Source organism: Eleutherodactylus coqui, chromosome 4, assembly GCF_035609145.1.
Source record: "Eleutherodactylus coqui strain aEleCoq1 chromosome 4, aEleCoq1.hap1, whole genome shotgun sequence".
Classification (NCBI taxonomy): Eukaryota; Metazoa; Chordata; class Amphibia; order Anura; family Eleutherodactylidae; genus Eleutherodactylus; species Eleutherodactylus coqui.
Genome location: NC_089840.1, coordinates 80761590 through 80783754, shown reverse-complemented (window position 1 = coordinate 80783754; position 22165 = coordinate 80761590). Strand labels below are relative to the sequence as shown.

At 40.3% G+C, this 22165-nt stretch overlaps 1 protein-coding gene across 31 annotated transcripts in view; it reads left to right on the top strand.

Moving 5' to 3' along the window:
* The window catches only part of ELN (elastin), a 107963-nt gene that overhangs the window by 64191 nt on the left and 21607 nt on the right, over positions 1-22165 (top strand). For 5 of the 31 annotated variants that reach the window (XM_066599758.1, XM_066599752.1, XM_066599749.1 and 2 more), the window contains 27 exons: positions 973-1125; positions 1221-1268; positions 3143-3229; positions 5669-5701; positions 5899-5922; positions 7332-7364; positions 7564-7587; positions 8845-8868; positions 8971-8997; positions 10000-10032; positions 10127-10150; positions 10880-10912; positions 11007-11030; positions 11718-11750; positions 11845-11868; positions 13238-13279; positions 13381-13449; positions 13601-13636; positions 16028-16063; positions 17250-17285; positions 18487-18537; positions 18683-18823; positions 19030-19080; positions 19224-19277; positions 19308-19373; positions 20270-20320; positions 20463-20579. In XM_066599758.1, the coding sequence (XP_066455855.1) occupies positions 973-1125; positions 1221-1268; positions 3143-3229; positions 5669-5701; positions 5899-5922; positions 7332-7364; positions 7564-7587; positions 8845-8868; positions 8971-8997; positions 10000-10032; positions 10127-10150; positions 10880-10912; positions 11007-11030; positions 11718-11750; positions 11845-11868; positions 13238-13279; positions 13381-13449; positions 13601-13636; positions 16028-16063; positions 17250-17285; positions 18487-18537; positions 18683-18823; positions 19030-19080; positions 19224-19277; positions 19308-19373; positions 20270-20320; positions 20463-20579 (1374 nt within the window). The remainder of the gene's footprint in view (positions 1-972; positions 1126-1220; positions 1269-3142; positions 3230-5668; positions 5702-5898; positions 5923-7331; positions 7365-7563; positions 7588-8844; positions 8869-8970; positions 8998-9999; positions 10033-10126; positions 10151-10879; positions 10913-11006; positions 11031-11717; positions 11751-11844; positions 11869-13237; positions 13280-13380; positions 13450-13600; positions 13637-16027; positions 16064-17249; positions 17286-18486; positions 18538-18682; positions 18824-19029; positions 19081-19223; positions 19278-19307; positions 19374-20269; positions 20321-20462; positions 20580-22165) is intronic. The other 26 variants (XM_066599736.1, XM_066599738.1, XM_066599739.1 and 23 more) reach the window with 26 other exon arrangements.

Genomic DNA, 22165 nt, shown 5'->3' with positions numbered 1-22165 from the left:
TTTTCGAAACCTCTACATAATTTCCCCATCTATGGTGCCCCAGATAGTAATAATGCCATGTGCCCCACATAGTAATAGCATCCCTTTTTTGTGCTTCCTGCAGGCCCCACACAGTAAGTGTCAGTAATATGCTTCCCTTTTATGATAGCATTCAGTAATAATGCCCTTCATGGCCTGCATTCAATAATAAAGTCCCTCATGACTTCCATTCAGTAATAGTGTCCCTCATGATGACCGCCTTTTAGTAAAAATGCCCATCATGGCCTCCATTTAGGTATAATAATCACTCTCTCATAGTCTACGTTTACTAATAGACATGCTACTAATGGTTTCCTTCCAGTAATAAAGATGCCCCGAATGACTCTTTTGTAGCAATAATAATGCCCCTCATGGCTTCCTTTATAGCAATATTAATGCCTCTTATAGCACAATTTTAGTAATAATGCCTGTCATGGCCTTTTTCTAGTAATAATTATGCCCATCATAGCCCCATTTAGTAATAATGATGCCCCTTATGACCCCTTTAAATTCATTATGGCCCTTTTATAGTAATAATAATGCCCAGAAGGCCGCTATATAGTAATAATTATAATGCACCCATGGCACCTTTATAGTAACACAATAAAGGTTAGCTTTTATGATACATGTGGATTCCAGGACTTTGCGACCTGCATTCATGCACATATTTTGTGTATGAGGAGTGCTGCTTATGCCTTTTTGATATGTTATATTCTGAAGACTGTAAAATTGGAATTTCTTTCACATAATCATGAATTTATTTAAGCAACTTTCACCTAAATGGCAGATTCTTTATACGTTCGGTTGGTTGTTAGCAATTTTATCATCTTCTTTGAATTCAGTGTTTAAAGAGGAGAACTTAAGGATTAATTGTGTCAAACATATTACATGTAGCGATTATACAGTTTTTTGAATATCATGCATGTACTTTTAATGTTTCATCATTCCCTGCAGTAGCGGGAGCGGGAGGTGTACCGGGAGGCGTACCTGGAGGCGTACCAGGAGGTGTTCCTGGAGGTATTCCAGGAGCTGTTCCCGGAGTTGTACCTGGTCTTTATCCTGGAGCTGGTGGTGTTTTGCCAGGTGGTGGAGCAGTACCAGGAGCAGGTAGGGTTTGTCAAGAACTCGTAATAGCAAAAGGGGAAAGTGGAAATTTTCATGCTTTTTGTAAAATTAATCCTTAATCCTTTGTTTTTCATCAGGAATACCTCAACTGGGAGTACAACCTGGTGGCAAACCTCCAAAATATGGTACATTTCTAATAATCTTCTTTATATTATTTCCTAATATGTTTTCCTCTGTCACTCTTTAAAAGTATGGTCACAGTGACACCTAAAGGCACAAAAGTTCTTACTGAGGAAACATTGCTTTAATATTTCAAAGCAAAGCTTGTGATTTCTCTGTATTCTGCCTCTTATAAATTATAAGGATGTTCTGTGAGTTTTGTATGTTCTTTATGTACTTCACAAAAACATGGCTATATATTGTGATACCTATTAAAAATGAATTAGTCCTTGGTTGAACTAGTAAAGTCCATACACATTAGTGACATCATTGTATGTGAGATACTTTACCAATCAAGTAATGTGCTGATAATCTAAGGCAGGGGTCCATCAGAGGAATTCACTGTCTGCTATATAGAAGTAAGGCCTATTCCTCTTTAACAAACCCTTGAGCAGTGCTTCACCCCAGTCAGACATGATATTTCATATGTATGCGTTACGTTCTTGTGAGCAGTGAGCACCGGGCCCACATGAACGTTACCAAGGATAGGGAACACCATGTAAAACAACCACCGATTAACACCTCTCACTATCCTCTACAAAGGAAGATGACCAAGGACCTACCTGAGCGTGGACATCACCCCAATAGGGGGCAGCCCAGCGGTCTTCAAATATGGGCTCTTGTTGCACCTAGGAACCCATGCACCCAGGCTAGGATGCATACACATGCCACCACCGACAGGGACAACTGGACAAGATAAGAAAACACACAGAGAGCCAAAATCATACAATACGGCAGCCAATACACAAACACTTGTAACAGATGTTGACCACATAAATGCCAGGTATTTGTTGACATTTTGGCCAAAATAAGGAAGCTAGCAGGCCACGTCATGGCTCCCGGCAATACCGCCAGTCCCCACACAAAGTAGCAGTCCAGAGACATAACCAAACAAAACCACAAGACACAAACCTTTCTTGCAGCCATCACACATAGAACCTGCTCACACAACACTGAGAGAGAAATGAGAACAGAGAAAGCTTAACACACCCACACTTGGGAAGACACCAAGGCAAAGATGACAAATAGGAAGATGTAACAAATTGTGCACCTCTAAACAGAACCTCCATGCCTTACACAACCAGCCTCAGTCACAGAAGTGTGCAAAAAGAGTGCATAAGTCCAGAGGGGGAAGAGATGGCAACCACTCATGCAGACACAAACGTCTCATAGGTTTTATCTATATGGGCCTAGTGCAGACCCCAGGCAGTCAGCAGGAGAAGGAAATACTACTACAGATAGTGTCATACTCAGGGGAAAGTCAGCACAACATAAAGAGAACATAGTGCATAACATAACATATGAACATCACTCAGAGGTCATGCATGCCACCAATACAACCAAAGCAGTATGGAGCCACCACATCCACTGTACAAGGGCGACAGGCATCACCCACCTGGTATCAAGGAACACCGTGGCTGGCATCACCAGCCTGCACAAGAAAATCCAATGTTTGGAAGCTGCACCTGCCAAAGGATAAGGAGAAACCTGCGGGTGTATGCACCTGTGTGGTCACCATACCCTACACTACTCGAAGCACGCACCCCAGAACGCAAGGAGGGGAGGGACAGCAGGTGCCCAAACCATCTTCAGGGAAGATGAGGGAATACGCTCCAACAAACACATGCAAAGACATAATACAACTGGACAATCGGATAGAAAGCTATAGCAAGTTCAACAGGGCACTTCTATGTAACTTCTGTGCTACAGTTTGTTTACTCTTACAATAGCTTTCTAATGGATTTAGTTATGTTAAGATAAAAGCACAATAGTTCTTGAATAGTTATCACAGTCAAGTTAAACTTTGCTACATCTGTAAACCAACTCATTGTTTCTTCAGGAGCTGGAGTTAGTGGTGTCGCAGGTGGAGTTGGTGGTGTTGCAGGCGGAGTTGGTGGTGTCGGCGTAGGTGGTCTTCCTGGAGGGGGTAAGTCCTAAAGATTATCATATAAAAATATAACAGTAAATGAAAGAAAGATAATGTATATAGAATAAAATAATTTATTTGAAAGCGTTTTTTCATGCAAAAACTATTGATGACGTTTCGTTAACATAGATCATCAATAGTTATTTGCCAGGTACCCGCCGGTCAGGAGCCTACATGCAGCACTTTTTCTTCCATCCAAAGCCTGAGCAGCTGAGCAGAAAGCGGACGTACCTCATTATAGTCAATAGGATCCATCTGATGCTCTTCGGTTTCATCTAGAGATGGAGCTATTCGGTCGTGGGGATTCCCCTTTCCTTCTTCTGAAATGGAGCAGGGGATTGAAACCCCGGGCACAGATGTGAACCTCCCCCCCCCCCCCCCCCAATCTTCTCTCATGAAACTATATATCAATCTGCTCAGTTCCTCTTGCTTCATAACATGATGCTGGCTCATCAGACTCCATATTCAACATGGCAGTTTATCTATAAGATTATAGCTAATGGTCGAATAAAGAAATAATGTTTGGCAAGAAATTCCAGGCTTTTTTCGGATAATGACTTTGTGAGAGCTTCACACATTACTCATAACTATTAGTAGAAAGGTCCAACAGGTTCAACCAAACGTTAAAATGTTTTTTCCCCAATATGCATTGATGGTCTATTAATTTAATATTTCATCAATATGTGATCAGCAATGTGTGGCCACCAGAACTCCACCGGTGTCTATAGTGAAGGGACCATGGCTTCAGTTTCTTAGTTCCAGAGAACCAGAAAAAATACTTCTTTATTGATCATCTTGGCCCCTTTATTTTAAGCATTGATAGGGATCCCAATGGTTAGACTCCCAAAGATTAGGCATTGATAGATATCTATGTAATACACCTCTTTCCTCATTAAGGTACAATCCCTTTAACCCCTTAAGGACATGGCATTTTTTTTCTAATTTATGTTTTTTCCTTACCACTTTTGAAAAATCAGAACTAATTTTATTTATTAATCGGCGTAGCTGTCTGAGGTCTTGTTTTTTGTGGGCTGAGTTATATTTTTCAATGGTACTATATAATGTACCATATGACGTGCTGAAAAATATTCAAAAAATTCTAAGTGGAGTGAAAGAGTTGAAGAGGTGTGTGGACACCTTTCTTCAGCGATACAATATTATATGTTATAATCATTAATAACTTCAAAAGGGTTGTTGATCCAGGGATTATTCCAATTGCCAAATGGCAAAATTGGCTTCTACCTCAGTCCATTTTCTTCACCTTGCTGTGGATCAACAGTGAAGGGTTTTAGGCTGAACTGGAAGTCTTTTTTCGGCCTTTCATACTATGTTCCTAAACGGAAAAAAAAAGAAGTTCCGCCATCTTTGAGTGCGTCTTATTTCTACAGTGAACACACTGCAGCAAAAATGACATGATAACTTTATTTTATGGGTCAGTATGATTACAATATAAAATTGATATAGTTTTTTGTTTACTGTACTGATTTTAAAATATAAAATATCTTTGGAAAAAAACTAAAATTATTTTCTGCTGCCATCTTCTGGCAGCCATAACTTTTTATAGTTGTATGAGGGCTTGTTTTTGTGGAACTTCCTGTAGTTTCTATTAGTACCATTTTGGAGTACATATGACTTTTTGATAGCTTTTTATTACATTTTTTTCTATGAGACAGGGTGACCAAAAAAGTGCAATTCTGGTGTTCTTTACTTTTTATTCCGACGACGTTCACCATGCGGGGCAAATAATGTGTTACTCAGATAAATCGGACTTTTATGGACGCAGCAATACCAAATATGTTTTGGGGTTTTTTAATTAGACTTTTTTAATTTAAAATATGGCAAAAGGGTTGTTTTTTTTCAAACTTTCATTATCATTTATTTTAGTTGCTAAAATAAAACCTTTTTAAAACTGATTTTTACATTCTTTTTTAGTCACCGTAAGGGATAAGAACTTGCAATGGTTTGATTGATCCTGCAGTACAATTACATTATACCGTGATCTGCAATGACAGCCATGGGGCTTTCAGAAGGCCCCCAGCTGCCATGACAACAAGACGGAACCCCACAATGTCATTGTGGAAGGCCGTTAAGGACCCCCAAACTCCAATCGGGGCATTTAAATGTTGCTCAGAATTAATGGCTGCATTTAAGGAGTTAACTGCTACGATCAGCGGTGGAGCTGATAGGACGTTTAGAAGGTGGGTGGCGGCTGTAAAAAAACAGCTGGGACCCGCATTGTATGGAGCGGGAACAACCCCCAATCCCACTCCATAGAAATCCCAAACCTCCATGATGTAAATTTACATCCTGGAGCGTTAAGGGGTTACATCAAAAATTTTATGTTGTATCAAACTATTTCACGACAGTTTCTTAAAGGGAAAATAATAAACCCTATATCTCCCTAATACACAAAAATGTTTTTTATGACCTGACATATAGTTGGAGTTGGACCTGGGGGACTACCATATGGAGGTTTGTGTATTTCATCTATATCTGTCTTCACTCTGTTTTCACTGCCAATGCAGTAATGCACTGTATTGCACACAATATAAGTTTTTAGTCACTATGTAACAATTATTGTCCGTATTGCCACACTCTTCACATGACTCTTGCCTTTTATGGAACGATGTTGGTAACTTAGTTAACTATGTCTCTTTTTTCCTGTACAGTTGGCGGTGCTGGTGCTGGAGGAGGTTTGTATTTAGACTATTTATATATGTAATAATGTACTTTTTTAGCAACTTTCTTGCACGCCTTGTACCTCGTGTTATGTTTTCTTTTATATGTTTATGTGTAACACAGGCATACTTGCACATGGACATTTCAAAAGTTGTGCTCAAGATTCTCGGGCACAACTCAAACCAGCAATTGGACATTTCATCTGTTTGCTGACCAATGTACTGAACACTGCAAATTGACATCTGCTACTTTCGTCCACAATCATAGAAGAATAGCACATGACATGATTCTTTTTACTCGGACTATCAGTCTGACTAAATAACAGGCCATGTGGATACACCCATTCAAATGAATGAATGCTATTTTCATCCAATTTTCCAGCCGAAAAATCGGAGGGAATGATTGTCCATGTGCATGTACCCTAAGTCTGTTGGGTTTGTCAAGGTACAACGCATTTGAGAGCTTATATTAAGGAGTCCTGCTGCTTTATAACATGGGGCTGGCAGATCAGACACCAGGTTATTTATAAAATTATAGCTAATGGTTTAACAAAGAATTGATGTTTGGCAAAAAATTCCAGACTTTTTTAGGATGATGACTTTGTGAGAACTTCACACAAATCGCTCATAACTATAAGTAAAAAGGTCCAACGGGTTCAACCAAACATTAAGATGTTTTTTTTCAGCAATATGCATTGATGGTCTATTAATTTAATATTTCACCAATTTCTGATCAACAATGTGTGGCCACCAGAACTCCACCGGTGTTTAATAAATGAAGGGACCATGGCTTCAGTTTTTTAAATTCTGGAGACATTGCTCAATCAATCATCTTGGCCCCTCTGCTTTAGGCCGCTTTTACACAGCTGAGAAAATTGCTCTAGATTTGTGCATTGCAAGATACAGAAATCTTGCATGAATATGAACCCCATTCTTTTGAATGGGGTCCCTTTACATGTCCCATCTTCGGGCGTTCCCTCGGAACGCATTGCCAAATGTTTTTAATGGTACCGGAAAACACAATGCATGGCGCGTGATGTGAGGTTTTCTATTGAAAGCAATGGGAAGCCCTTGCCGATCCGCTCCGGAGGATTGGAATTGTACTAAAGTGATGGGATTTTTTTGACACAAAAACATCATATCTGCGGGCACATTGCATGAGCGAGATATTAGTCCGAGTTTCATTGGCCAATATCACCCTCGCCCGTGTGAAACTAGCCTCAAGAACTAATAGGGTTTACAGTGGATAGACTTCCACAGCTCAAACATTGATGGAATATCTATGTGATACACCTCAATGCTTATTATGGTGTTATCCCTTTAAGACCATTTTGAAACAATTTCCTAAGTGTTTCTTAAAGGGAAAATAATGAACCTTATATCTCCCTAATACATGAAATTGTTTTTTATGACCTGACATATAGTTGGAGTTGGACCTGGGGGACTACCATATGGAGGTTTGTGTATTTCATCTATATCTGTCTCCACTCTGTGTTTCAGTGACAGTGCAGTAATGGGATTGCATTGCACACAAAATAAGTCTTTAATCCCTAGGCAACAATAATTGTCCATATCGCCACACTCTTCACATGACTCTTGCCTTTTAAGTAACGCTCTTGGTAACTTAGTTAACTATGTCTCTTTTTTCCTGTACAGTTGGCGGTGCTGGTGCTGGAGGAGGTTTGTATTTAAAGTCTTTATATATGTGATAATCTACTTTTTAGCAACCTTCTTTCACTTCTTGTACCTTGTGTTATGCCTTCTTGTATATAATAATGTGTAGCAGCTCTAAACATGCAAAAGAGAATAAGACATAGTGCTGCATGTGCATTACCAAAGAGCCTCATATAGTTCTACGCTTACCTTTAGGTACTTGCATATGGGCATTGTAAAAGTTGTGCCCAAAATTGGACATGCTACAAATCTTTTTACTTGTATTAGTAGGAGTAAAAAAAAAGTGTGCATACTCCCATTCAAGAGTATGGGTACTACTGCTGTCCGATATTCAGATGGAAAAATCTTTCTGAAAATCGGACAGGAAAATCATCCATGTGCATGTACCCAGGGGCATAACTATAGGGGATGCAGAAGATATGGTTGCTCCAGGGCCCAGGAGACTTAGGGGGCCCATAAGGCCTCTTTTCTCCATGTATTAAGCTTAGCAGTATAAATAAAGCAATATAGTTGGGGGCCCTGTTACAGGTTTCACATTGGGGCCCAGAAACTTCAAGTTAAGCCTCTGGATGTACCCTTAGTCTATTGTGTTTGTCAATGCACAATGCTTGAGAGAGCTTATGTTAAAGAGTCCTTCTGTAGTCCCAGCTATGCCAATGCTATGATTGGATCTGTTATAGCACTAATAGAAGAGAAATAAAGGTTTGCAGGTTCTGTCTCATGTAGAGATGTCAGATATATTAAGTATAGAACTGAATTTATTTTGACAGGACACATCCAACCATGGGAAACATATTTCATGCCCGGACCAGGTACTTCATCAGGTCACTACTAGTGAATTATTAAAAATCTGTTGTCAAAATAAATGCATTTCTATGCTTACAGTAGCATATTGGACATCAGTACATGGGTCAACACCTACTAGCATTAACTTCTCTTCTATGAGCCCTATAACAGCTCTAAATATATCTTTAATAAGATATTGTGATGGGAAAAGGGAAAGAAAGAAATTATAATCCTCACCTATAAAAACTGTCACAAGAAAATCATAGCTGCTGCCCTTAGCAAGCAATCGGGTTGTAGCTTATTTTTGCAAAGCCGATCGAAGAATCGGCTTTCCAGAAGAAGTGGTCTTGTTACATCGACCTGCACTAAATTGTGTCACAGATTGTTCTTACTTGTTTTATAAAAATGTTTCAATAAAATTGAAACAAGTTGTTTTTTTCTTATTTTACTAAAATCAATTTCTTATTTTTTAATTAGTTGTCAAACCCCCTAAGACCGGAGGTCAGTATTCATTTCTTGACAAGAGTTTGCTGCACACAATAGAACATTGATCTTTTCAGTTAACATTATCTAATTTGCCCTTTTTTATACTTGTTCATGTAGGTGCCTATGGAGCTCTTGGAGGCGGAGGTGGGTATTGATTTGCTTTTTTATTTCCATTCTTTTGATGGTGTGAAAGCAACAATTGAGTTTTCATTTGCAATTACCAAAACACAGCTACCAAACTTCAAAAATTTCTTAGGCTGTGTTCACATCTGCACTTTCTGTAACAGAAACTAAAGTGATGGTCTTTCCTGGGGAAAAGATGATGACCCGCCCCCCTTTCCGACCCACTCACCCCCTAGGTGTCTCCACACACTTTTAGAGTGATCTCCTTAAGGAAAGATGACACCCCTCTTGACCCACATCTCAGGCCTCCCAACAGCCAAGCCAGAAATCTATTGCACACTGATGAGGGGCAAACAACCTAAAACAGCTGTCTGTGTATGGATTCTGGCTTGGTTTCCTATTCCCAATCATTCTTGTACAGACTTGTTAAAGAGTCGTACATTAATTTGAAGAAATACTGCCATCCAATAGGTGGCGCTGCAGAGGTATTGTTCCATCTTCCTTATTTGCATAAATTACCCAGAGGTAATTGCCTTATACGTCTCCTCACTCACCTCTCAGGTGCCTCCTCACACCCCTTTCTGGGTGCTCTCCTTTGGGAGAGATGATGCCCCTCCCCTTCCCGACACACTCACTTTCTAGGTATCTTCACACTATTTTTGGGTGATCTCCTTAAGGAGAGATGACACCGCTCTTGACCCAAATCCATTATATGGGTATTTCCACAAATATGTACCTTGGCAGCATGGTGTTACTGCAGGTATATGGTGTGGATGATTTTCATTCACATTATGGCAAGTGAGGATGTACACATTGATATGGATGAAGATATGAATCCACACAATGTTTCTATGGCAAATCTGAACCATGAAGGAATGTGGGAAGGATTGAACATATTTGAGTACGTTCCTTTTTCGTCTCTTTTTATCTTTTTAGTGCTGGTAAAGTTTTCTTTTAATACAATAATATTTAACAGTTGTTTTGGGATTAATATTCATCATTTCCTCATTGTATTTTCTCTAGCTGGTGTTGGACCTGGTGGCTACCCAGTAGGAGGTAATATCACCCAATGTACAAGTAACAAACAATTAGAAAGATTTTCTAAAGCCATAATACCTGTTTCATTGTTTTCTCATTTTGTTTCTACTAGGAGCTGGCGGTGTACCAGGAGGAGGTAAGTAAAGCAACCTCCTTATTAGAGCTTCTTCCATTTGCAACCTTTAGGCCTCCTGCAGTCGGCCAGGTCGGATCCCAATGCAGGAATTCTCACAGCGGAATGGGACCCATGCCTCTGCAGTGACCCAATGCTCACCTGCCCCTGGTGTCTCACTCTGCCCTGCTATGTGCTGGCTATCGCCCAGGTGGCACATGCGCAGCACAGAGCTGGTGCATCACTAGTGACATTTCTGTGTGGACCTTTGCGAGGCTCGCACAGAAATAGAACATGCCGCGATTTGTTTACCGCGTGTGTTTTCACGCGGTCAAATCACAGCTGTCTGCATAGGATTGCATTATTTAATGCAATCCTATGGCAGCGGGCACGGACGGAAATTCTGCGGGAAATGCCGCTGCGGAATTTCCGTGCATGTGCAGGAGGCCTAAGGGTGGTTTCACACAGAAAATTTTGGAAAAATGACACTGCAGTATTCAGTGCAGTTTTTGGACTAAAGCCAGAAGTGGATCCAGGAGAAGTATAAGTCCTTCCTTTATATTTCCCATTCCATTTGAATCCACTTCTGACAGGTAAAACTGCCACAAAAGAGCACCGTTTAGCAAAAAAAGTGTGTGAAACCACAATTTTATAGATAACTAGACTATGCATTCGGCTAAGCGCACATGGGCATATTTTTGGACCCATGTGCTGTCTGTGATACTCATCATTTCTTCATTGTATTTTCTCTAGCTGGTATTGGACCTGGTGGCTACCCAGTAGGAGGTAATATCACCCAATGTACAAGTAACAAACAATTAGAAAGATTTTCTAAAGCGATAATACCTGTTTCATTGTTTTCTCATTTTGTTTCTACTAGGAGCTGGCGGTGTACCAGGAGGAGGTAAGTAAAGCAACCTCCTTATGAGAGCTTCTACCATTTGCAACCTTTAGGCCTCCTGCAGTCGGCCAGGTGGGATCCCAATGCGAGAATTCTCACAGTGGGATGGGACCTGTGCCTCTGCAGTGACCCGGCGCTCACCTCCTCCTAGTGTCTCACTCTGCCCTGCTATATGCTGGCTGTCACCCAGGCGGCCCATGCCCAGCATAGAGCTGGTGCATCACTCGTGACATTTCTGTGTGGGCCTCTGCGAGGCTCGCACAGAAATAGAACATGCCGCGATTTGTTTACCACGTGTGTTTTGTTTACTGCGTGTGGCAGCGGGCACGGACGGAAATTCTGCGGGAAATGCCACTGCGGAATTTTCGTCCATGTGCAGGAGGCCTGAGGGTGGTTTCACACAGAAAATTTTGGAAAACTGACATTGCAGTATTTAGTGTAGTTTTTGGACTAAAGCCAGAAGTGGATCCAGGAGAAGTATAAGTCCTTCCTTTATATTTCCCATTCCATTTGAATCCACTTCTGACAGGTAAAACTGCCACAAAACAGCACCGTTTAGCAAAAAAATGTGTGTGAAACCACCATTTTATAGATAACTAGACTATGCATTCGGCTAAGCGCACATGGGCATATTTTTGGACCCGTGTGCTGTCTGTGATACTCATCATTTCATCATTGTATTTTCTCTAGCTGGTATTGGACCTGGTGGCTACCCAGTAGGAGGTAATATCACCCAATGTACAAGTAACAAACAATTGAATTGATTTTCTGAAGCCATAATACCTGTTTCATTTTTCTCTCATTTTGTTTCCACTAGGAGTTGGCGGTGTAACAGCAGGAGGTACGTAAGGCAACCTTCTTATTAGAGCTTCTACCATTTGCAACCTTTAAGGTGGTTTCACACATAGCAGTTTTAGGAAAAATATTTAAAACCCTTCCCCGAAAATCTCTGCAGGACTTGCTTGCAGCCCATTGCTTTCAATAGAACTCCAGAAGCGCCCATTCCATTGAAAGCAAAGGGAGAACATTGTGATCCTCTGCCACAGCTGTGACAGCTGTGGCAGGAGATTCTTTATACTCTGCAGGGATGAAGAAATCCCCTGCCACAGCTGTGACAGCTGTGGCGGGGGATTTTTCACTCCTTGCGGAGAGTCCCCTTGTCACTGAACACAGTGGGGAATATTTACACGCACCACGGACCTATAGTGCATGCATGTCCTATCTTTTACAGGTGCGCGCATTTGCACACCTGTAAAATACGGACATGTGAACACACCATAGGGAACCAATGTTTCTAATAGACGCATTGTTTTGTGCGCACATAAACATGCTCATCTGAATCCACCCTTAGACTAGGTGCACATGGGCATATTTCCAGACTGTGTGCTGTCTGTGGTATTCCAAGGATAGCACACAGCCCAATTATAGCCTATGAGGCTGTACACATGGATGTTTTTTTCACATGGACCATCCACATCCTCAAACCAAAGTAAAACAGTGTTGGATTTGTGACAAGGCACGTTGTCTTGTTGGAAGTATTGCTGACCATTCCCAGAGTATTGCCACAGTGTACGCAACCCATTATTGCCTAGAAAGTCAAGTACACCTCTGTGTTCATGGTTCTTGCCACTACAACGAACAAAGCAAGACAATGCCATGTAAAACATCCCCAGACCATAGCTATGTCATTAGGTCAATAGAAGGCCCTACTAAGCATTAACATATGTAGATAAATACTACTTTTGACCTTTACAGGTCTCCAATTGCTTTTATTGAGATAGTGTACTCTAAGTACAGACTGAAGGCGCCCATACACATTAGATGAAAGTTAGCTGAACTAGCCTACAGTACACATAGTATCTAATGTATAGCGAGATGTTACAAGTCTACCTTCTTTGTTCTGATAGGAGATAAGCCACTGCCAGAGGCACTTCAAGTGTGCATTGCTGTGGAGGACATGCAAGGAATAGTTCAAATGAGCATTTGACCAATAGTTATCTAAAGTATCCATAATATCTAAACATGTCCACAGTATTTGTTCAATTTCTGCTTACCTCCAAACCTGGGGCTCATGTAATTCACCGGTCTCTTGGAATTAAAATGTATTCTTAAAATCAATATCAAATATATTATTAATCTGAAGAATCGTTAGTTACTATATAAATCTATTGATTATCAAATGGTAAGCTATGTTTTCTTTACTTCTTCAGGGCAGTATCCAGGAGCAGGGGGCAAACCTCCCAAACCTCCAGGTGAGCATGTTAGCACCGGCTGGACGTCTGGATGTATATAAAGGTTGGGAGTTGTTCATATAGGTTTCCTTATCACTTTACAACTTACAATATGTGTTTAGGTTACGGAACTGGAGCAGGAATATTAGCTGGTGGTGGTATAATACAGAATGGACCTCTAGGAGCTGGAGGTGAGACTTAAGGGTCCATATATTTATGTCTAATGAAATATGATTTAGGATTATTTATATTTTAATACTTTATAAGTTTATTGCTTGAAAAGTTGATTCTTTCAGTTTTGTTGCTACAACCCTCTATTGTTTTGTTCTTTCTGTTTGGCAGGCTTGTACCCAGGAGCTGGAGCAGGAGCAGGAGCAGGTGCAGGAGGAACCTTTAAAAAGAATAGACATAATTAATGTATAGTTGTAAAGAACGCATGGTGTGAACAAGGAATGGTCACCAGTGGTCCATGTAATATGCAGGAAAGGGACTTTAACATTGCACTTTTAAAAAAAACACGAGAGCAATGAGCTTGAAAAATGTAGCATTAAATGCTGGCTATTCAAATGCATGGATGACCATATAAAACATGGATGGGTCTGGTCCACCAAATTAGGAACTAGTCTTCCTTAGGAGCTTATTTCTCTGTCTCATAGGAAGGGGATCTTAAACAGAGGACCACTGCGTATACCATCACTTGTCATATTTAGGGCATTTAGACCAAAGTTGAATTCTTGAGACAAGCCCTTTAAAATCAATTGTTCAGCACTGTTTTTACGAAACCCAACACTACTAGAACACAACTTCCAGACCTAATTTAGGAAAATACATAGTCTTACACAATGAAAATAAAACATACCAACAGCTGAACTTTGATACACGAGTCACAGTGAATAGTAATGAGCTCCCGACAAGGTCTGAAAGTTTTGCTGTTGGGAAAATACAAATATCTGTATTAGCTGGTGGTGGTATAATACAGTATGGACCCATAGGAGCTGGAGGGGAGACTTAAAGGGGTTTTGTCACTAAAAAAAATGTTATACTCACCTATTCCTCCACAGACAGACTCCTTATGGCATCTTCTCCTCGCTGAGCTTCTGCAGTACCCTGGGTCACGTCACCTCCGATTTGTTATGAAGCCGGCATTCCTCACATTCTTCTTCCTGCAGATCAGTGAAGGTCACATCCCTGTGACGTAGTGTTCACTGGCTAGGTAGGAATGCTGATGTATTGCAGAGGCAGCGGGCATGCACAGTCTCTGCAATAGCTCGGCACTCTATGCAAGACTGTAAACTGTGAACGTACTGCAGGAGAGAGGAGACGATAGGTGATGTTAAAATCTATAAAGTAGACTGACGGGGGGAATAGGTAAGTATAGAATTTTTTTTAATGACAGAGCCCCCTTAAGGGTCCATACATTTATGTATATTGAAACATGATGTAATACTTTATGTTTATTGCTTGAAAAGTTGATTCTTTCAGTTTTGTTGCTACAACCCTGTATTGTTTTGTTCTTTCTGTTTGGCAGGCTTGTACCCAGGAGCAGGAGCAGGAGCTGGAGCAGGTGCAGGAATAGACATAATTAATGAAGATATTCTCTTTAAAATGAGTGTATAGTACTAAAGAACGCATGGTGTGAACAAGGAATGGTATCTGTGGTACATGTAATATGCTACAAAGAGAAATAAACATTGCACTTTAAAAAAAACACCTTGGCAATCAACTGATTGCCAGGTTCAAGAACCCTCAAGAGAGCAGTGAATTCGAAAAATGTAGCATTAAATGCTGGCTATTCAAATGCATGGATGACCATATAAAACATGGATGGGTCTGGTCCACCAAATTAGGAACTAGTCTTCCTTAGGAGCTTATTTCTCTGGCTCATAGGAAGGGGATCTTAAACAGAGGACCACTGCGTATACCATCACTTGTCATATTTAGGGCATTTAGACCAAAGTTGAATTCTTGAGACAAGCCCTTTAAAATCAATTGTTCAGCACTGTTTTTACAAAACCCAGCACTACTAGAACACAACTTCCAGACCTAATTTAGGAAAATACATAGTCTTACACAATGAAAATAAAACATACCAACAGCTGAACTTTGATACACGAGTCACAGTGAATAGTAATGAGCTGCCGACAAGGTCTGACAGTTTTGCTGTTGGGAAAATACAAATATCAGTATTAGCTGGTGGTGATATAATACAGTATGGACCATAGGAGCTGGAGGGGAGACTTAAAGGGGTTTTGTCACTAAAAAAAATGTTATACTCACCTATTCCTCCACAGACAGACTCCTTATGGCATCTTCTCCTCCCTGAGCTTCTGCAGTACCCTGGGTCACGTTACCTCCAGCCGGCCGATTTGTTATGAAGCCGGCATTCCTCACATTCTTCTTCCTGCAGATCAGTGAAGGTCACATCCCTGTGACGTAGCGTTCACTGGCTAGGAAGGAATGCTGATGTATTGCAGAGGCAGCGGGCATGCACAGTCTCTGCAATAGCTCGGCACTCTATGCAAGACTGTGAACTGTGAACGTACTGCAGGAGACAGGAGATGATAGGTGATGTTAAGATCTATAAAGTAGACTGACGGGGGGAATAGGTAAGTATAGAATTTTTTTTTAATGACAGAGCCCCCTTAAGGGTCCATACATTTATGTATATTGAAACATGATGTAATACTTTATAAGTTTATTGCTTGAAAAGTTGATTCTTTCAGTTTTGTTGCTACAACCCTGTATTGTTTTGTTCTTTCTGTTTGGCAGGCTTGTACCCAGGAGCAGGAGCTGGAGCAGGAGCAGGTGCAGGAATAGACATAATTAATGAAGATATTCTCTTTAAAATGAATGTATAGTACTAAAGAACGCATGGTGTGAACAAGGAATGGTTATCTGTGGTACATGTAATATGCTACAAAGAGAAATAAACATTGCACTTTAAAAAAAACACCTTGGCAATCAACTGATTGCCAGGTTCAAGAACCCTCAAGAGAGCAGTGAATTCGAAAAATGTAGTATTAAATAACAGCTATTCAAATGAATGGATGACCATATAAAACATGGATGGGCCTGGTCCACCAAATTAGGAGCTAGTCTTAGGAGCTTTCTTCTCTAGGTCATAGGAATGTGATCTTAAACAGAGGACCACTGCGTATACCATCACTTGTCATATATAGGGCATTTGTACCAAAGCTGAATTCTTGAGACAAGCCCTTTAAAATTAATTGTTCAGCACTGTTTTTAAAAAACACAACTTCCAGACCTAATTTAGGAATATACATAGTCTTACACAATGAAAATAAAACATACCAACAGCTGAACTTTGATACACGAGTCACAGTGAATAGTAATGAGCTGCCGACAAGGTCTGACAGTTTTGCTGTTGGGAAAATACAAATATCAGTATTAGCTGGTGGTGATATAATACAGTATGGACCATAGGAGCTGGAGGGGAGACTTAAAGGGGTTTTGTCACTAAAAAAAATGTTATACTCACCTATTCCTCCACAGACAGACTCCTTATGGCATCTTCTCCTCCCTGAGCCTCTGCAGTACCCTGGGTCACGTTACCTCCAGCCGGCCGATTTGTTATGAAGCCGGCATTCCTCACATTCTTCTTCCTGCAGATCAGTGAAGGTCACATCCCTGTGACGTAGCGTTCACTGGCTAGGAAGGAATGCTGATGTATTGCAGAGGCAGCGGGCATGCACAGTCTCTGCAATAGCTCGGCACTCTATGCAAGACTGTGAACTGTGAACGTACTGCAGGAGACAGGAGATGATAGGTGATGTTAAGATCTATAAAGTAGACTGACGGGGGGAATAGGTAAGTATAGAATTTTTTTTTAATGACAGAGCCCCCTTAAGGGTCCATACATTTATGTATATTGAAACATGATGTAATACTTTATAAGTTTATTGCTTGAAAAGTTGATTCTTTCAGTTTTGTTGCTACAACCCTGTATTGTTTTGTTCTTTCTGTTTGGCAGGCTTGTACCCAGGAGCAGGAGCTGGAGCAGGAGCAGGTGCAGGAATAGACATAATTAATGAAGATATTCTCTTTAAAATGAATGTATAGTACTAAAGAACGCATGGTGTGAACAAGGAATGGTTATCTGTGGTACATGTAATATGCTACAAAGAGAAATAAACATTGCACTTTAAAAAAAACACCTTGGCAATCAACTGATTGCCAGGTTCAAGAACCCTCAAGAGAGCAGTGAATTCGAAAAATGTAGTATTAAATAACAGCTATTCAAATGAATGGATGACCATATAAAACATGGATGGGCCTGGTCCACCAAATTAGGAGCTAGTCTTAGGAGCTTTCTTCTCTAGGTCATAGGAATGTGATCTTAAACAGAGGACCACTGCGTATACCATCACTTGTCATATATAGGGCATTTGTACCAAAGCTGAATTCTTGAGACAAGCCCTTTAAAATTAATTGTTCAGCACTGTTTTTAAAAAACACAACTTCCAGACCTAATTTAGGAATATACATAGTCTTACACAATGAAAATAAAAGATACCAACAGCTGAACTTTGATACATGAGTCACAGTAAATAGTAATGAGCTGCCGACAAGGTCTGACAGTTTTGCTGTTGGGAACATACAAATATCAGGAGTATTAGCTGGTGGTTGTATAATACAGTATGGACCCCTAGAAGCTGGAGGTGAGACTTAAAGGGGTTTTGTCATTAAAAAAAAATGTTATGCTCACCTACTCCTCCACAGGCAGACTCCTTATGGCATCTTCTCCTCCCTGAGCTTCTGCAGTACTCCGGCTCACATCACCTCCAGCCGGTCGATTTGTTATGAAGCCGGCATTCCTCACATTCTTCTTCCTGCAGATCAGTGAAGGTCATGTCCCTTTGACTAAGCGTTCACTGGCTAGGAAGGAATGCTGATGTATTGCAAAGACAGTGGGCATGGGCAGTCTCTGCAAAAGCTCAGCACTCTGTGCAAGGCTGTGAACGGACTGCAGGAGACAGAAGATGATAGGTGAGGTGAAGATCTGGTAAATAGACTGACGGGGAGGAATAGGTTAGTATAGAACTTTTTTTTAATGACAGAGCCCCTTTAAGGGTCCATATATTTATGTCTATTGAAACATGATGTATGTTTATTTATAGTTTATTACTTTATAAAGTATTGCTTGAAAGGTTTATTCTTTCAGTTTTGTTGCTACAACCCTGTATTGTTTTCTTCTTTCTGTTTGGCAGGCTTGTACCCAGGAGCAGGAGCAGGAGCGGGAGGAAAACCACCAAAACCAGGTAGAATGCTTTTTTATCAATTGATGCAATGAATGCTTAGGTTTACTCAACTCAAACTATTATTTTTATCTTACAATATTTTTGGTGTTGGTTCAGTTAAATTTATTCTATTATGTTTTATTAGACAAGAATATTTTTCTTTAAGGTTATGGAGCTGGTGCTGGACTTGGTGGTCAGGGAATTGGTGCTGGACTTGGTGGTCTGGGAGCTGGTGGACTTGGTGGTCTGGGAGCTGGTGCTGGTGGACTTGGTGGTGGTCCTGGTGGTCTAGGCACTGGAGCAGGAGGTGTGTATAATGGGGCATTGTACAGCTGTTTTAGCAGAAAGCACTGGTAGCAGAGCATGTATATCTAGACATATATTTATGTCTACTGAAACATGATTTATGCTTATTTATATTTTAATACTTTATACATTTATTGCTTGAAAAGTTGATTGTTTTTCAGTTTTGTTGCTACAACCCTGTATTGTTTTGTTCTTTCTGTTTGGCAGGATTGTACCCAGGAGCAGGAGCAGGAGCAGGAGGAAAACCACCAAAACCAGGTAGAATGCTTTCATCAATGGATGCAATGAATGCTTAGGCTTACTCAACTCAAGCCATTATTTTTATCTTACAATATTTTTGGTGTTGGTTCAGTTAAATTTACTATATTATGTTTTATTAGACAAGAATATTTTTCTTTAAGGTTATGGAATTGGTGCTGGACTTGGTGGTCTGGGAGCTGGTGCTGGTGGACTTGGTGGTCTGGGACCTGGCGCTGGTGGACTAGGTGGTCTGGGAGCTGGTGCTGGTGGACTAGGTGGTGGTCCTGGTGGTCTAGGCACTGGAGCAGGAGGTGTGTATAAATAACCTTAAAAGTATTTTAAATTATCTATAAAAACACACAAATGCAAAAAAGTGATCATTTTGGGCTTCTTTAAAAAGAAGGAGCACAAATAATGAAGATATTCTTCTTAACATGAAAGCATAGTAATAAAGAACACATAGTGTGAACAAAGAATTATCATCAGTGGTACTTGTAATATGCAGGAAACGGAAATAAACAATGCACTTTAAAAAAAAACACCTCGGCAATCAACTGATTGCCAGGTTCAAGAACCCTCAAGAGAGCAGTGAGCTCTTCAAAATGTAGTATTAAATGCCGGATATTTAAATGAATGGATGACCATATAAAACATGGAAGGGCCAGGTTCACCAAATTAGGAACTATTCTTCCTTAGGAGTTTTTTTTTTCTGGCTCATGGGAAGGGGCTTTTAAACAGAGGACCACTGTATATACCGTCACATGTCATATATAAAACAGTTAGGCTAGAGTTGAATTCTTGAGACAAGCCCTTTAAAAAAGATTGTTCAGCACTGTTTTTACGAAATCTAACATAACTTCCAGACCTAATTTAGGAATATGCATAGTCTTACACAATGAAAATAAAAGATACCAACAGCTGAACTTTGATACATGAGTCACAGTGAATAGTAAGGAGCTGCCGATAAGGTCTGACAGTTTTGCTGATGGGAAAATACGAACATCAGAAGTATTAGCCGGTGGTGGTAATTTACAGAATGGACCTCTAGGAGCTGGAGGTGAGACTTAAGGGTCCATATATTTATGTCTATTGCAACGTGATGTATGCTTATTTATATTTTAATACTTTATAAATGTATTGCTTGAAAAGTTGATTCTTCAGTTTTGTTGCTACAACCCTGTATTGTTTTGTTCTCTGTGTTTGGCAGGCTTGTACCCAGGAGCAGGAGTGGGAGCGGGAGGAAAACCACCAAAACCAGGTAGAATGCTTTCATCAATTGATGCAGTGAAAGCTTAGGCTTACTCAACTCAAGCCATTATTTTTATCTTACAATAGTCTTGGTATTGGTTCAGTTAAATTTACTATATTATGTTTTATTAAACAATAACATTTTTTTTAAGGTTATGGAGCTGGTGCTGGACTGGGTGGTCAGGGAATTGGTGCTGGACTTGGTGGTCTGGGAGCTGGTGCTGGTGGACTTGGTGGTGGTCCTGGTGGTCTAGGCACTGGAGCAGGAGGTGTGTATAATGGGGCATTGTACAACTATTTTAACTCAAAGTACTGATAGCACAACATGTACAACATCTATTTATTCTTGATTTTTATCTTTTACTTTGAACGACCTCCAAAGTCATTTAAATTATCTGTAAAAAAAACGCACAAGTGCGAAAAAAGTGATCATTTTGGGCTCCTTTAAAAAGAATAGACATAATTAATGAAGATATTCTTCTTAAAATTAATGTATAGTAGTAAAGAACGCATGGTGTGAACAAGGAATGGTCATCAGTGGTACATGTAATATGCAGGAAAGGGACTTAAACATTGCACTTTAAAAAAACCACCTCAGCAATCAACTGATTGCCAGGTTCAAGAACCCTCAAGAGAGCAGTGAATTCGAAAAATGTAGCATTAAATGCTGGCTATTCAAATGCATGGATGACCATATAAAACATGGATGGGTCTGGTCCACCAAATTAGGAACTAGTCTTCCTTAGGAGCTTATTTCTCTGGCTCATAGGAAGGGGATCTTAAACAGAGGACCACTGCGTATACCATCACTTGTCATATTTAGGGCATTTAGACCAAAGTTGAATTCTTGAGACAAGCCCTTTAAAATCAATTGTTCAGCACTGTTTTTACAAAACCCAGCACTACTAGAACACAACTTCCCGACCTAATTTAGGAAAATACATAGTCTTACACAATGAAAATAAAACATACCAACAGCTGAACTTTGATACACGAGTCACAGTGAATAGTAATGAGCTGCCGACAAGGTCTGACAGTTTTGCTGTTGGGAAAATACAAATATCAGTATTAGCTGGTGGTGATATAATACAGTATGGACCCATAGGAGCTGGAGGGGAGACTTAAAGGGGTTTTGTCACTAAAAAAAATGTTATACTCACCTATTCCTCCACAGACAGACTCCTTATGGCATCTTCTCCTCCCTGAGCTTCTGCAGTACCCTGGGTCACGTCACCTCCAGCCGGCCGATTTGTTATGAAGCCGGCATTCCTCACATTCTTCTTCCTGCAGATCAGTGAAGGTCACATCCCTGTGACGTAGCGTTCACTGGCTAGGTAGGAATGCTGATGTATTGCAGAGGCAGCGGGCATGCACAGTCTCTGCAATAGCTCGGCACTCTATGCAAGACTGTGAACTGTGAACGTACTGCAGGAGACAGGAGACGATAGGTGATGTTAGGATCTATAAAGTAGACTGACGGGGTGAATAGGTAAGTATAGAATTTTTTTTTAATGACAGAGCCCCCTTAAGGGTCCATACATTTATGTATATTGAAACATGATGTAATACTTTATAAGTTTATTGCTTGAAAAGTTGATTCTTTCAGTTTTGTTGCTACAACCTTGTATTGTTTTGTTCTTTCTGTTTGGCAGGCTTGTACCCAGGAGCAGGAGCAGGAGCAGGAGCAGGAGCAGGTGCAGGAGGAACCTTTAAAAAGAATAGACATAATTTATGAAGATATTCTCTTTAAAATGAATGTATAGTACTAAAGAACGCATGGTGTGAACAAGGAATGGTTATCTGTGGTACATGTAATATGCTACAAAGAGAAATAAACATGGCACTTTAAAAAAAA